The sequence below is a fragment of the Falco cherrug genome, chromosome 9, assembly GCF_023634085.1.
Source record: "Falco cherrug isolate bFalChe1 chromosome 9, bFalChe1.pri, whole genome shotgun sequence".
Lineage (NCBI taxonomy): Eukaryota > Metazoa > Chordata > Aves > Falconiformes > Falconidae > Falco > Falco cherrug.
In genome coordinates this window covers 27,596,867-27,612,667 of record NC_073705.1, presented here as the reverse complement: position 1 = coordinate 27,612,667, position 15,801 = coordinate 27,596,867, and the positions used below count along the sequence as shown (strand labels likewise).

Genomic DNA, 15,801 nt, shown 5'->3' with positions numbered 1-15,801 from the left:
TTTTGGGTGTGTGGTGTTCAAGCTTATCACAGAAGTGGCGGTGGGCGCTGGGCAGGGGGCTGCGCCCCCCAGGCTCAGCTGGAGCGTGCTTCCCCTGGTCAGCAGCAGCTACAGTCCAGCTGAGGTGGAGAAGATGGAATTGATTTATTTGCAGGAGCAAACTGAAATAAACTCTAGTCCCTTTTTTCTGTGCATCCTTAAAGGGGTGCATCTCCCTTGCAGCTCCGCAGGGCAGGAGCACGCTGGGGCTCCTGTGAAGGGCGCTGGGAAGTAGGATGTTGCCTCTTTCCTGAGCGCAAGGGCGATTAAAGGAGAAGGGGCCGTGCCATCTCCTGCCACTGCCCCTCATACACACGCAGGGAGCTGGAGATGCCGCTTGCCTTTGCCCCGGGCTCCTCTTCCCCTTCCTCCCCGCTCCCCCACCCATTCCCCACCAGGAAGTCTGGCCTTTGTGTGAAGTGATGCCTCCTGACGTTAGCCGGGCGCTGCAATTTCCTCCACAGCGGGGAGGGTGAGCAGGCAAGGAGAGGGGTGCCACGCTCCCCAGGGGGTGACATACAGTCCTGCCCTCGCTGGGGCACAGAACAGCAGCCCCTGGGGGTGGGGGCTGCGTATCTGGTCGGGATGCTGTGGGGAGGTGGTTGCCCCCAGCCCTGTCAGCGTGGTGGGTCGCTGGAGCTTTGCCTGCTTGTGCTGCTCTGTCTGAAAGCACTGTGCTGGTGGCTTCTTGCCTGTGACTCTGCTTCGGTGACATCTTTGTTTGACCCCTCCAGGGGTGCAGTGTTGGGCTCTATACAGCTGGAGCTTGGGCAGTGCCAGCTGCAGGGTCTTGCTCTGGAGTCAGCGGCCCAGTGCCGCAGCACAGAAGCGGAGGGGCTCACAGCAAGGCAGGAGCAGGGCTGACATCTCCTGCGGCGCGGGGCTGCACCTGAGCTCTGGGAGCATCTTGCTGTCCATGCAGAGACCTTGCTTCAGCAAGGGCAAGGCGCAGCTTGGCTGCGAGGGAGTTTGCAGGGTGCGGACTCTTGGCAGCTCCTTGGGAAGGGGCTAATGCAACACATGGGAATTGGCCTAGCGCCTGCCAGCAAGAAGCCGTGGCTGGCACCTTGCCAGGAGCTTGGGGGCCTCGCATCTCTTTAATTCGAGATGTGTTTACTGGCGGATTGTGTTTTGCAGCTGGCTGGCTGGAAACTACAAGTCCCAGCATGCTCCTTCATCTGTCACCTGGCTGCTGAGCTCTGGCGGGAGTGGGGTACCATGGGGATCGTAGTCTTGGTGCTCACCACTGCAGGGGTTCTGCGGCCGTGGAGATGGGCTCTGGTTCAGCATCGCTGGGCAGAGCCAAGCTACGAGACACAGGGCTGGTCTCTAGCTCCTGCTTTCTTACCATCCCGCCACCCACTTGCTTGATGCGAGGCGAGGTTGGCCTTTTTATGTCACCAGGCTGGGGAAGGGATCTGGTCCTATTCTTACTTGTTTGCAACGTAAATATTTTGGTCTCGAGTACGTTGCTGGGAGCTGGGTGTCACGTTGAGGAGCATGATTCATTCATGCTGTTGCTGCTCGGAGCACAATGAGGCAGCCTTGGGACCGGTCCCAAAGATTTCCTGTGATCGCGGCTGGTGGGGAATTTGGGATGTCACGTTTGAGTAAGTCAGAGCCCTCTTCGTGCGATTCCTGCAAGCCAGAAGTACTGTGCCGTGCCCAGCGTGTTCAGGGTTTGCCACCCCCAAAATGCGGTGGGTGCAGGTGGCTTGCATTTCCAGGGGAAGAATGGAGAGCGGGGCTGAGCTCCAGCTCCAACCTTCCCCAGCTGCTGGCACGCGGAAAAGGTTGCAGGGTGTAGGGCTTTGTGCCTGGTCCCAGCCAGCCTAACAAATCAAGGTACAAATAAAACCTGCTGCATACCGAGTCTCAGGAGGCCCCAGCAGAGTTTCCCCAGTGAGGCCAGCACCACATGAGTGTCCCTGTGTGGTTTAGAGGGACGAGGGACAGCCCAAGGCGGGATGCTGGGTAGATGGGCTGGAGCTGTGGAAGATGCCCCTCCATCCCTGACTTCCACTGGCGATGTTCTGCTGGCAGAAGGGACCTTTGCTCTCCCAGTCTGGTCACAGGTACAGGAGGGGCTGCGCCCTCCGCTCTGGGACAGGCTCCCTCAGTCCCTCTGTGTGTCGCTTCGTCCTCCCCACGCCTCTGAGAGCCAGGTGCAGGCTCTGCAGCGCCCAGATTTGTTCTGGCATCCTTCATTAGATGGTGTTTGTTCATGCTGCATTTTTCTTTTTGCTGGCTTGTTTGGACACGCACTGGTACATTCACGGCACTCAGGCAGTAACGTGAGTCTCTTTCCCATTAGGAAAGGGGCCAGGATTTGGGGGGGCTGGGAGGGCAGCTTAAGCAGTAGTTTCTGAGATATTTCCTTCTGCCGCCACACCCTGCGTGAAAGAGCAATATCCGCGGCTTCAGCTGCTATCGCAAGGCTCTGAACGTCTCTCTTTTAATATAGATTGGTATCATTTTGCATTTTAAAGTAAAAACACGCTGCAAGCTGCAGACAGCTGTCGGTTGGCAGCTTTGTTTGAACATCTGGTATTGCTGGGCTGCTGTTCAGCGCAATCTAACTATGGGATTCATAAAGATTATAATCCGGGCTTTCAGATTCTCAACAGCCGCTTTGCAAAAAAAAAAAAAAAAAAAACCCCAACAAAAAAAAAGCCAGGAGAGAGAAAACCCAGCAGGGAGGTGGCTGAGGGGTCCTCGCGTTCAGCAGGTTGTGGTCGGTCCCCTCTTGGGTGCTGAGGGGTGGATAGGCTCACTGTATGTTGCCTTGGTTGCCCACAGGTGCTGACAGGCTGCTTCCAGCCTGCGAAACGCTGGGCACTGGGGAGCTGCAGAAGTGCAAAGTCCTCTTTTTTTCTTTCCTTTCCCCCATTCTCTTTATTTTTGCAGCTTGTGTGCCGAATCTGGTTGAGTCTCATACTCCTCTGGGTGGTGTCTGGCGCTGGCAAGCTGAAGCAGCAGATTCTGCTGTGGCTTTTGGTAGATGTTTGTAACTGTTGTCTGCAGCAGCAGGACTTGGTTTCTTTAAAGTGATGGAGGAGCCAAGGCTCAGAGTAAACATAGCACGTCAAAACCTCGTTTCTAAGAGAAATTGAGTCCCCTTTTCTTGAAGCAACCACAAGGTTGAGATAGCCACCTCTGTAAGCCTCATCCATCCCTCTGTGAGTCAGGCACTTTCCTTGGCACCTCTGAGAATTAAGCGGCCTCTAAGCCCCTAACGGGTTTTATAAATCTTGTTAGTTGATCTGCATTTTTGCAAAGCTCTTTGAATCCAGCCTATTGGCGCATAAGTCACCTTGACTTTCTGCAAGGCTTTGACTCCCAACTCACTTTCAGGCTCCATTTGTCAGTTGGAGGTGCACAGAAAACGTCCCCCCCTTATCTTTATTAGGGAACAAAAAAAAAAAAAAGCTGCCTGGAGAAATCTAGCTGTGTTCTAGTTGGTGCAAGCCTGTAATAGAGGTGCATATAAACCTGTTCTGCCCTTGTTTGTGTTGATTTAACTTACCAGTACAAATTAAAATAGCCTTGAGCGGTTGGAAGTTTAACTAGATCAGTTGGGAAGGAAAAAAAATAAAATCATGGCCTTTAAATCAAAGCAGGCTTTTCTTTCTACTGCTGCCTGAGCCTGGAGAGGAGCTTTGTGCCGCCTGTGCAGCTGTATCCCTCATCTCTGGGTCACCAGATGAGACGCTGATGGGCACGTGGCTGCAGGTCGTTTGCACTTACCAGTGGTCTCATGGCTGGGACGCATGGGTGCATGTGGGTATCTCAGTGGCTGCTCTGCTCCTTGGTGGTGTCTGGGTCCCCCCCAAAACCTGCTCACCCATCCAGGTCCTTGGGCCAGGCTCCCTCCAGAGCAAAAATTAGAAAGTAGAGAGGTAGGAAGCTGAAGGGGCTGTTGTTCAGAGCTCCGGGCTGAGCCGTGGTGGGTGCAGAGCAGAGGTCTTTGGGCAGAGGAGAGGCAGCTCAGCCTGCAGTGGGAGGAGGGGTGGAAGCCGCTGGCTGTGTTTCACCCCTGCAGGGAGAAAGCTCTGAGATCACACAGGCCAGCTGGATCTTGAATCCAAGATGTTTATTTGGAAGACTGAGTGAGGGTTTCTCAATTTTGCAGGGGCTGCAGATGGGGGCAGCAGTGGGAGTGGTCTTTGCAGCATGGCTGCTTTTGAAGGCAAAGCATCCTGCCAGCCCTGGTTTGGGAATGATTGCCCAGGGACCCTGAAATAACAGCAAATTGGGAAGATCTTGGGATTCAACAGAGGTGGGGGAGGCTGGGACCACAACAGATCGAGGAAGTATTGGGGTGCTGCCAAAGCCTGTTTGTTTTTTTCTGGGGGTTATGGAAGGAGCCACTCACAGATGATACATCAGAGCAACAGGGCTTGTGTGAGGAGCAGAGTTTTATGATTCAATTGAGTTTCAGCACTGAACGATCTCCCATTTCTGCCCAGGTTGCCACCACTGGAGCTGGCAGAGCACTTGTGAGAGCCACTTCAAGCAGATGATGCATCTGAAAAGTGACTGTTTTTTTTTTTACTGGCTTAATTTTTCAGCTGGATCTGTGGTCAGGAAGGGGCAAATGCATGAGAGGAGAGACAGAAGAGGGAGAAAAGTGGGTTAGGGCCCTCAAAACATACATGTAAATTGATTGAAACATTCAAGAAACTAGAAGCCAGAGCATGCTGAAGGCAGAAGGGGCAGGACTTCTTACACAATCTTTTAGGTGTGAAAAACTGTGAAATCCCAGTTGGTGTACCTGCTGGGCGTAGATTTTATTTTCTGGTATGGCAAGGAGGAGGTGCAAGGTGATGCTGGTCATTGGGGCCAGATGTGCTCCAGGTGTTCGTGTCATCTGAGGTCCCAAGTGGCTAGAAGTGGTTGCTCAAGGCAGTTGGGTCTGGGTGTCTGAAACTTTCTGGGATGTCGCAAACCCCTGCACTTTCCCAAAGTGCCCTCGCAATGCCCCGGTGCTGGTGCTCCAGAGCTGGTTGCTTAAATGGCATTTGGTGCTGGGTCATGCTGGGCCAGGCGGGCTTGTGCCAGGGCCCACAGCTGGAGCCCCATGCCAGAAAAGGCTCAGCAGCAGGGTGAATTTTGGCAATGATTTATAAGCAGCCCTGAAACAGGACATTTCCCCACTAATACTGAAAGAGGAGGGTAAAACAGCTCTTCCTTCACACCTCTGATGGCACAGAAGATGCAGACCGTGTCCTTTATAAACATGGAGCCGAGCTGTGTGACTCCTCCTGGCTCTCCTCACTCCCAAGTGAGGGCAGCTGGGACTGTCCTCCCTTTTAAAAGCTGGCTGGGGAGGGCTGCTGGATGGTGTCTGCATCCATGCCTGGGCGGCGATCTCTTCTCCCTCCCTTCCCAGCAGAGAGAAGAAAGATTTCTTGAGCTCCTCGCTGCCACAAGGCCTGGTTGTGCCTGCAGCTGCAGCCCCAGCAGCTCTCAGAGCTGGTCTCTCCGTCTTGCTCCTGCACTGCCCAAAAGCATCTGCTCTCCCTGTGCTGCTGTGACAGTGTGGGAGCGTGTTTCCCCCAGCCGGGTGGCATCTCCCCTGGCAGATCCAGAGCAGGAGGCGGCTGCACTGGCTAAAGCACAGGCAGCACTGAGGGTCATCGTCATCCTGTGGAACCAGCAGCATCAGTCAGGACTCGCCTGGCTGCACACTCGGCATGCAAACCAGCTCCTCTGTCTCCGTATTCATCTTCCCTGTTTCCAGCTCTCTTGCTTTCCTCCACATGTCGTGAATGGGTCTTGAGCCCCAGGTGTGGCAGAGGTGGTTCACCCCGCTTTCACTGCCTCTTGCTCTGCTTTGCACAAGGGCAGCTCATCTGACGCTGGCTCATGTTCACACTCCTACCCTCCCACATGCTGCAAAAATAGCTTCAGTGTTTGGGGTGCCTCTGTTTTGGGGGTCATGTTGCCCGTACTGGGCACCCTGTGTCAGGAAGGCTCCTGTGTCCAGGACTTGCAGGGCTGCTGGCACAGGAAGGATGCTTCTGCAGCTGCTGGCCTTGTCTCTCTGCTCCTTGTCTCCTTTATCCACCTTTTCCCTTTGAAGCAGATCTTTGTCCCTGCTCAGAGGACACTGACAGCAGTGGCAGCTGGGTCATGGGTTGAAGATGGTGTCCAAAAACCTCAGGTAGATCCCCAGCCTCCTTCCCCTATATGTACAAAAGGCGCAGCCACAGTAACCCCCACAGCAGCGAGGAGCAGAGGGGGACACAGAGGCCCAGCGAGGCAAATTAACATCCTCAAGGTCCTTCTGAAGGTCGTTTTCCGATGGAGAATAGGTCCCCGTTTCCTGGCCTCCAGAAATCCCGCTGCTGGCCCCACAAGACACAATGCCTTGCATTTTCCCCTTACTAACTCCTTTCTGCTGGGTGTAAACAAGGGGAAGAGCCTGCCCGGGCTGCGGGCACCGGCACAGCGCTGTGGGGGTCCAGGGTCTGCCTGGTACAAGGCTGTGCAGAGGAGGATGGTCTGCCATGCCCACCGTCCTGCTGCAGGGGCTGACCTGAATGCTGCCCGAGCAGCTGTGAGTCATGGCTCTGGGGGAGCATCCAGCTGCTGTGCGCCAGCCACGCTGCGGGGTGCCCTGTGCCAGCGTGAGCGCCAGAGGTGGGACATGGGCTGTGGGGGCTTTGTCTCTGCGGTAGCCAATGGAGATGGGGCTTGAAGCTTAGCCTGATGGTTTCTCCTCCCTGGCATGGTGGGGAAGGTTCGGACACCAGGCAGCGTCTTGCAGGGAGATGGGGACAGTCAGGAGGCATCTCCACCCACCCCGGCGTGAGAACAGGGCGGAGAGCTGCTCTTGTGAGAGGCACCCTGCGTCCTGTTCCCCCAAGCTGGTGCTGAGTATTTGGCTCCCAGCCCTTTTCTACAAAGCACCAGCTCTCCTGGTGCACAGGGGGTCCCTTGATGCTAGCAAGGGGGTCTCTTTGATGCCCGTGCGCTGCGTGGCTGCTGCTCCCATCTCTTCCTAGCAAGGGCAGCTATTAATATCCCAGAGGCTGTTCCCTTCCCTCTTCCTTCCCCTGTCAGGGACAGACCAGCCCAAACTCTGCACGGGGAGCACCGTGAGAAAAGCCGACCCCGGAGCAGCGTTTGTGTGCTCCGGGCTGGCCAGGGGAGGCGAGGCCTCCTGCTCCGGCCGGAGACCTCCCCTTCTGCCTGGTGCTTACTGTAAATGTGTGCAAGATGAAACCCCAACCAGAAAGCATTTCCTTCCTGTCCCTGTAAGTGGATCAGCCTCCTGCGAGTGCTGTGGGGGCCGTGGGGAGTTTGAAAGAGCTGCTTTTGCCTGGGTCTGGTCAGCAGGAGACCGTGGTGGGGCTGGGAGGGATGCTGCGGGGGGGTTTGGCTGTGGGGACTGGTCCCTGCAGCGGTGCAGGATCTCGTGGTTTGAGATCCTGGTTTGGGGGGGGGCACTGGGGCGCTGTGCCTCAGAGCCCCATGGTGTCAAGGTGCTGGCAGGTGAGGGGGTGCTTTCAGGAGGGATGAGAATAGCTCATCGTGTGGGGTTTTCCCAGCAAACCGGCCAGCCGACGGCAGAGTGGGGCTGGGGAGCAGGAAGCCTGCAGTGGGAGGTGCAGGGAGGCAAAAGGTTGCACTCGCCTTTTTGGTCCAGGGCTTTTGATGCGTTAAAATTCAGTCGCTGTGACTTCAGGCCCATCTCCAGCAATGTGCTGGGACACGGGTCTCAATGGGGGCCCTTGATCCCAGTCCCTGGGCTGAGCTGCAGGTGTCTGGAGCCATTCCCACGACAGGCATCTGCCCTTCGTGGCTTCCTTGCTCCGGTTCCACCTTCCTCCTCCTCCCTGCCCTTCCTCCCCCTCACGCTCCGAGCTGTTCCCTCTGTTCTGGCTTTCCGGTGGCTGCAAACAATGTCCTTATTCACTCGGTGGCTGGGATTTGGCGGCGAGGGGAAGGCCCGGGTGCAGAGGAGAAGGAAAGAGGGCGGCAGAGAAGCAAGCACGCCTGTCCTGGGCCAGCTGTCCAGCTGCAGTTTAAAGGCACTCTGTGGGGCAGTGTGGCTCTCTGCTCCCCCCGGTTTCCTATGGGAATGAGGGCTGTGCGCTCTTGTGGTTTGTCCACCTGCCCTCTTGTAGTACCCTCCAAACCTACGGCTGGTTTCAGCCCGGTTTTTTGGGAATTAGCATCCTGCAAGCATCCCGCAGGTGGGTGTGCGGGGACATGCTTGCTCTTGCTGGAGGAACGGCCCTGAAGGATGCGTAGTGCTTATTAGACATCAGAGAAGTGGCATGGGCTTCATTTACCCCATGAATACAGTAAGGCTTTTCACTGCTCTAACTGATTTAAAACCAGAGCTGCTCAGCAGGTCATGGAGCGTCTGTCTGGCTGTGGCGAAGCTGCCAGGCTCCTTCTTGATCCCAGTGGGAGTCAGGCAGGGGCTGGCAAGCGCTCAGGGTCCTTGGGAAGGGGTGTCACAGGCTCTCCCCTGCCAGCTGTCCCTGGGGGACACAAGGACCTTGGCCATCCTCGGAGCAGGCGAAACCTTGAGGCACGTTGTAGGATTTTGCTGCCCCGGTGCCAGCAGGGCCAGGGGCTTCAAAGGGGGACGAGGGGGGTGCTGGGCTCCAGGCGGGGCAGGAGTATACTCCACTGTTACTCTGGGCTTGGCAGGGACCGCAGATGTAGCTCTCTCCTTTGGGAGAGGACAGTGGTGAGACTGGCCTAAGGCGAGCCAGGGAGACATCTTGCCTGCAGATTTCTCCCTGCCCGGGAGGTCTCGGGTGGGTGTGAGCTCCTTCCCACGCCCCAGTGTCCCCCCTTGTAGCGTGGGGTTGCCCGACCGGCTGAGCTGGACCCGTGTGTGTAACACAGCTGACACTTGCGGTGTTGCAGCTGTATGATGACACTTGGATGAGGAGCCCAGATGCCCTGGATTGTCCGAGCTGTTAAACTATTACTGTCTTTCCGTCTTGTGGCTGCAGGCGTTTAATCTCACAGAAGTTCTGCTCTGTCGTGGCAACCCTGTCCCCTGGCAGACATCCCCCACCCTGTCCCCTGCCTGCGGGGGGTGGATGTGTCCTACGTTGGAGAGGCAGGTTCAGGGGAACAGACCAGGAGGTGCAGTAAGGTGTACGTGGAGTGAGGGTGGCTTCCCTGGCTGTGGTTTCCTCCCAGCAAGCGCTGAGCAGAGCGCAATGGTCAGCAAGCCTTACCCCAGCACAATCCCACAGGGACCAGCAGTGCACACCCTCCCTGGAACGAGACCTTGCAGTGTTTGCTTTGCATCCCACCGAGATGGCTCTCCAAGTCCCATTTCCCTCCCAGTGCATGACCTTGGCACCCCAAACTCACCCGACTTGCCACCATTGCTCCCCAGGTTTCACCCTGCTCTGCCAGCAGTGGGGCTTCACTGTTTCTTCTTCCACCTTCGGCGGTCCTGTTCCTGTATGGGGTGGATGCCAATGGCGTGTTTGAAGGGAGCTCCACTAACCTCCTCTTAGGACTCAAGTCTTTTTTTTTTCCCCTCCTTTATTTTTTTTCCATGAGGAGAAGAGGAGATCACTTGCAATTCAAGCAGAATAAACTGGTGTCCAGCAACTAGCCCCGTCTCGCAGGGACCTGCAGGGTTGGGGTGGACCAGCCACTTACTCCTGTTGCAGATTAGCTTATTAATTAATTAGAAGAGTTTACTCTCTGCTGGTGTTGGAATACAGAGCATTTTTAGTGTCCATTTTGCAAACTGGCAGCATGTCTTGGAAAAGACAAACGGGGATCACAGAGTTGCTCAGAGCCCGGGAAGGGTGCCTGTATGGAGGGAGCTGCGGTTCTCCCGGCATCAAGGTCATGCATGAAATATGAGAAATTACCCTGAGAAATTCTGATCCTGGAGGAGGAGGAGGAGGAGTTCATGACTTCAGAAATACCAGATTTGGGAGGGGATGGAAGGGGAAGGGATATATTTTCCTTTTCAAAATACCTAAGGAATTCAGCCCATGCTGTGGAGACAATGAAATTTCACCCCTCAGTGCCAGAACGGGTAGTTCCTACCCATGTGTCTTGTTAAGGTTTTGGTTGCCGTGGGTGAAAAGCCTTCCCATCCTGCTGCAGTCCCAGGCACGTACGGTTTTTAAATCACCCTAAAATCAAGAGAATGGCTCAAATGTGAGATTTAAAGAAAACACTGCGTGTCTGCTATAGTCTGTTTGATTTCTGTGGGTTTAGGTTAGATTTTGGTCACTTTTTCCAGCTGTGAGTGGCTATTAAATTACCTTTTATGTATAAAAGGTTAATTTTATATGTATTTATGTATGTTTTTGTGATTTCACATAACTGTGTGATTCCAGGAGCGGAGCACCCTGAGGTTTGTTACAAAACACAAAGGTTGGCAGCTCTGCCAACGGCAGCTGCAGGGCAGGGGGAAGGGGACGATGGTACGTGTGTGTCCAGGGCTCTTTGGTCCATCCCTCTGGGGTCCCTCACATCGCTGGGGCTGGTAGGGTTGTCTCTGCCTGCCCAGTGTCTGCCAGCGATGAGAAACACTGTTTTCCACCACGAGAGCATCCCAGCAGCATCAGGGGAAAAAGCAGGGGCTGCCTCAGGGTTGTTCCATGTCAGACGCCTGATGCATACACCCGAGTGCGACATGGCCTCTGTGCCCGGCGAGCTGTGAGCCTTGGATCCTGTCCTGCGTTCCTCCCCAGCCCTGCCCCACTGGCAGCCAGGGGGGGCAGGCAGGGGACCCCGCTGCTCCCGCGAGCCCCTCCGGACTCAGCTGTCCCCACAGCGGGCTGGTGTGGGGTGGGTCTGGCTGCTTGCGGTGGAGATGGCGAGTCTCTGCTGGCAGGCAGGGAGGGAGGCGCAGGGAAGGGCTTGGTGTGAAGCTCGCTATGGCTTTTGGTGCTCTAGCTTGGAGAGCGAGAAGCAGCCTGGGCTGCAAGACCTGCCCTGGCTCCTGGGCTCGATCAGCCTCCTGCAAGCAGGGACGAGAGAAGGCATTTCCTTCCATGGAGCGGGCGGCTTTCCCATCAGTTGACTGCGATTTCAGTGGGAAAACTCCAGCCTGTGGATGCTGGAGCAGGATCTAGAGCTGGGCCTGCTGCACTCTGCACCAGGCCCATGCAGAGGGATGTTGCAAACTGTGTTTTCAGCCGGCGGTGCTTGGGAGCAGGTAGTGTTGACATACACCTGCCTGGAACACTGCCGGAGCAGGTTGCTGCCCACCACCTCTGCCTAGTGCTGGACCTAGAACCCTGGCTGAGCTCCCAGAAGAGCCGTTAGCAGCCCCACACCCTGGCCTGGCTGCCAGCACAGGACCTGGGATGCAGTTCCTGCCTGTGCCCCATGCCCTCTCTGAGCAAGTGGTGTTGGTGTTGCCCCCACTCTCTGGAGTTCAGTTCCCACCGTATTTACCTCGGGAGTGGGTTGCAGCCTCTTGGTGCTGCAGCATCACAAGTAATGACCCTCTTACAATGAAAAAAGGAGATTTTTAATATTTGCATCAAATCTTTCTCCGTCTGGATGCTCTCACCTATTCAGCTGGTCTTAAAAAGAGCAGCAGTGATGCCCTTGGATGCTTGCAGGCCCCTGTGTTTCTGTACACGTGGGCTACCAAATGTCCCCCCCCGTCCCCCCCGTGCCTGTGGGTCTGCGTCAGTGTTGCTGCCCCTTGGATCCTGTTTCAGTGGATGTGCTGTTGTCTGTGTGTCCGTCTGTATGTGCGTGGGTGAGTGCACACACGTGGGAATCAAGAGTGCATGTGGAGTGCGACTGTGAGTGGGAAGCTGGGTTTTTTTAGCTCCTTGTTATTATTAGTGGTAGGAACCCAGCGGCACTGAGGTTGGAGGTGTCCGAGACCTTAAGAAAAACAACAGGAGGGAGGAGGCTTCACATTCCTGCTCCCAAATTGAGTTGGAGGTGACAGCCTTTCCCTGCAATGCAATTAATCCCAGCAGCGCTTCTGCCACCCTCCCCCTCCCACCTCGTCCAGGAATTAATTACTTGATTATAAATCCCAGGGCAGCGGTTTATAATAGCAATAATCCCCTCAAAATTCATCCTCGCTGCTGGTTTCTTCCCATCTCGCCCCTGTTGTTGAGTCTCTAATGCTGTGTCTCTGTGCCGGGTGAAGCCCTTCTGGTCCCGCTGGTGTAACATTTCCTTGGGATAACCATGGAGGGGGAAAACCTGGAGTTGATTTTGGGGGGTGTTTTGGGAAGCCCTGCTCCTGCTTGCAGGGACAGAGCCCTTCTCTCGTGGGTGGTGGGTTTCATCCTGGCCAGGGAAGCACACAGGAGCGAGATGCTCACAGTGATAGCTGCAGATAAGGTTTTGTCCCAGTTATTAGGCTGATGGCCCAGGCGCAGCCCGGAGGAACTGGGGCCAGGGGCTGGCAGCATGGCGGGGGGAGGCCCTGTTCCTCCATTCTCTGTCCCTCCTGATTACACTGACGCTGGCTCTGGGGCTTGTCATGGAGGCGGGGAAGGGAGAAAGGATTTGGCGTAGCGTACGGGGGCACGGGGGGGCTGACGATGCTTTGCAGGAGCCTGCTGGCAATGGGTGATGGGCCTTGAACAGTGCTGCCATAGTGGGAGATGAGCCTCTCTGTGTGTCCCCCAGGGTCCCCAAGGCTTGGCTCTGACCAAACCTCAGTGACCATGCTGCAAAATGTTACCTGAGGGGCTGCCCCCAACCAGGGGACCCACATCAAGGTCTCCAGCTGATAAGGCAGCCCAGCACACATGGCCCCTCTGCGTGGCCACTGAAATAGCGAAGTTTCCACCTCCACCAGCAGCCATGCATGGCCTTTCAGCTCAGCAATGGCGTCCTGCTGGGAAAAAGCACTGTCCCTCCCGAGCTGTGTGGGCAGAGCTGGTGCAGGCAGCACTGAAGCTTCTTGGTTCGTGTGGCCGCTGGGCTCTGATGGCTGCTCCTCTCTCCTGTCTCTGCAGAAGATGCTGATGAAGCAGCAGGACCGCCTGGAGGAGCGGGAGCAAGACATCGAAGAGCAGCTCTACAAGCTGGAATCAGACAAGCGGCTGGTGGAGGTAACTGGTGCTTCACCCTGCTGTGTCCAGCCCCACGGACTGTCACCCCGTGGCACAATGGGGACAGGCTCCTGGGCTGTAGGAGCCAGGTGGGCAGCGGGGGAGGGAGGACATGCAGGGGAGGAGCAGCTGGACAGACCTGCTGTCTCCAGTCCAGTCATGTCTGTCATCCTTCTGGGGGACAGAACGTGTTCGGGGCTGCCCTGCAGCCTTGTGGGTCCTGGGGTGCGTTGGGAGGTGAGGAACAAGGCTGTTCTTAAACATCAGATGGCCCACCCTGCCCTCAGCTCAGCACAGCCTTCCCCGAGTCACCCACTTCATCCCAGCAGGAGGCAGGGGTCTGGAGATGGGAGATCCCCGATTAAACCGCTGAAATACCCAGGAGGTGGAAGAGATGCAAATAATTGTTTTTTTGGGACACAGATAAAACAAGATCAGCTTGTGGCCCTTAAAGCCCCTTGGCCTCCCCAGAGCATGGGGAGGGCTCTGGAGCATGACATGTCCCCGGCCTGGGGTGGGCATGGGGGTGACGATGGCGATGGGCAGGGTTTTTTGAGGGAGCACACCTGCCTTGGTGGTGCTGCGGGTTGTTGCTTGCCATTAGTCCTCTGGAGGCACCTAGAGCCCAGGAGGTAGGTGCAGGAGATCTGCTGGGTCAGCAGTGTCCCTCCTGGGTCTCTGGCACATAGGAGTCTCATGCGGCAGCTGATGTCAGGGTTTGGTCTGTGTGGGTGTTGCAGGAGAGCAGAGCTGTGGTGCAGCTTTCAGGTTGCACCCCCCCTCTGCTGGGGAAAGGACCCAGGTGTCCCGTGACATCACGGCAGAGGGTGGAGGGTGCAGAGGGCCTGACCCTGCTTCTCTTGCCCAGGAGAAGGTGAGCCAGCTGAAGGACGAGGTGCGCCTGCAGTATGAGAAGATGCACCAGATCTTGGATGAGGACTTGCGGAAGACCATGGAGATCCTGGACAAGGCCCAGGCCAAGTTCTGCAATGAGAACGCTGCCCAGGTCCTCCACCTCAACGAGCGCATGCAGGAGGCCAAGAAGCTCCTCAGCTCTGTCCAGGTCATGTTCGACAAAACCGAGGACATCAACTTCATGAAGGTAAGACAAGCTTCTTCCTTGTCCCACCAGAGGTGGGATGGGGCCGTGGGGAGGTCTGGTTGTGCAGGAAGCATCAGGGAGGCACGGGGCACGGTAGGGAGCGGGCTGGGGACACTGACAGGGCTAGCTGATGCCTCCAGAGGGCTCAGCAGTGGGAGAAGGCAAGGGGAGCAGGACAGACTCAGTGCTGGCCTTGAATGAATGGGTGCCACAACTGGAGATGGGGTTGGGGCAGCCCATGCCGGGGGGGAGAGGGGGCTTAGCACCTGTGGGCAGCCCATCCCCTCCTGGGGGGCGCAGAAGGTGACAATGAAAGGGGGGGTGTTGGCTGTGGCAGGGACTGGCCTTACTGATGAGAGCTTCTCCTTCCCCTCCTAGAACACCAAGTCTGTGAAAATCTTAATGGACAGGTGAGTACAGCAGGGCAGGGGGGGGGCGGGGGGGGCGTCTTTGTGTTCGCAGGGGCGGCAGCAGCAGCACAGTGTCCAGAGGAGGAGCAGGGCCAGGGATGCTGCAGGGCCTGGGAGAGGCATGCTCCGTGCCTCGGTTTCCCTCTGGGAGGGTGGGAAAATCCCCTTCTGCAGCCGTTGAACCGAGCCCTCCCCTTGGACCGAGGGAGCACAGTGGTGTGCTTTGGAAGAGCGGAGCTGGGACCCAGCACCCCAGCCAGGGTGGGTTGCGAGGCTCAGTCCAGCTCTGCTGGGGCAGCGGCAGGGCAGGGGGTTAAAGCCAGCGCTAGTGGAGCTGAGGAGAGCTGGGGTGGCCGTGTGGAGGGACACAGGGGCTGCGGGAGGTGCGCCCTGGCACGGAACGTTCACGGCAAAGCTGGACGGGGAAGGTCCTGCCCGTCAGAGAGTGCCAGCTCCCTGCTGCCCTCCACGCTGCTGCCCTAGGGGAGGGGTCTGGCCCCAGGAGGGTACGGGGGAAGGATCCGTCTGACCCTCCCCTGGGTGTAGCTTGTCCCTCACACCTTTCCTCTCTGCCTGTGGTCCCCAACAGGACCCAGAACTGTACAGGTGGCAGCCTGCCCCCACCCAAAATCGGCCACCTCAACTCCAAGCTCTTCCTGAATGAGATCGCCAAGAAGGAGAAGCAGCTCAGGAAGTTGCTGGAAGGTGGGTGAAGCCTGAGGCAGGGTGGGGGGCAGGGGCACGGGGCTTCACTACCTCCTGTACCCATATCTGGGTGCTCTGCTGTTCCCAGTACAAGAGGGTGGGTAGAGTTTTCAGGGTACAGGGACCCCAGGGAGCACCTCTGTCGTCAGAAAGGGCATGGAGATGCCATGAAGCCAGCTCCTGGCTCTTCCCAGGACACTTCCCTTGGCTTGTGGAACAGCTGTGTTTTGGGGTGACTGGCCATCACCAGGAAAAGGCAGTGGAAAAATGGGAGTTGGCATGTGGGCAGGGACAGCCAGGGGCCAGCATGGTCCTGCAGCCCCCAGCCCATGCCTGGGAGCAGACCACATCCTCCAGAGGCTTCCCAGTCCTCTCCTTGGGGGACTTGGCTTTGTCACCCTGGCTGTCCCGCTCTGGCCGGGTTATGGCCTGTGATCGTCAGCTGTGCGTGGGCTCAGCCTGTGCACGTGTTTGCAGGGCAGCGCTTGGGGCCGCTCCCAGC

General features: G+C 56.9%; 1 protein-coding gene across 1 annotated transcript in view; it reads left to right on the top strand.

Moving 5' to 3' along the window:
- The window catches only part of TRIM8 (tripartite motif containing 8), a 30,524-nt gene that overhangs the window by 12,921 nt on the left and 1,802 nt on the right, over positions 1-15,801 (top strand). Inside the window, exons 3-6 of the mRNA XM_055719701.1 lie at positions 12,987-13,082; positions 13,951-14,184; positions 14,563-14,594; positions 15,184-15,299. Of these exons, the coding sequence (XP_055575676.1) occupies positions 12,987-13,082; positions 13,951-14,184; positions 14,563-14,594; positions 15,184-15,299 (478 nt within the window). The remainder of the gene's footprint in view (positions 1-12,986; positions 13,083-13,950; positions 14,185-14,562; positions 14,595-15,183; positions 15,300-15,801) is intronic.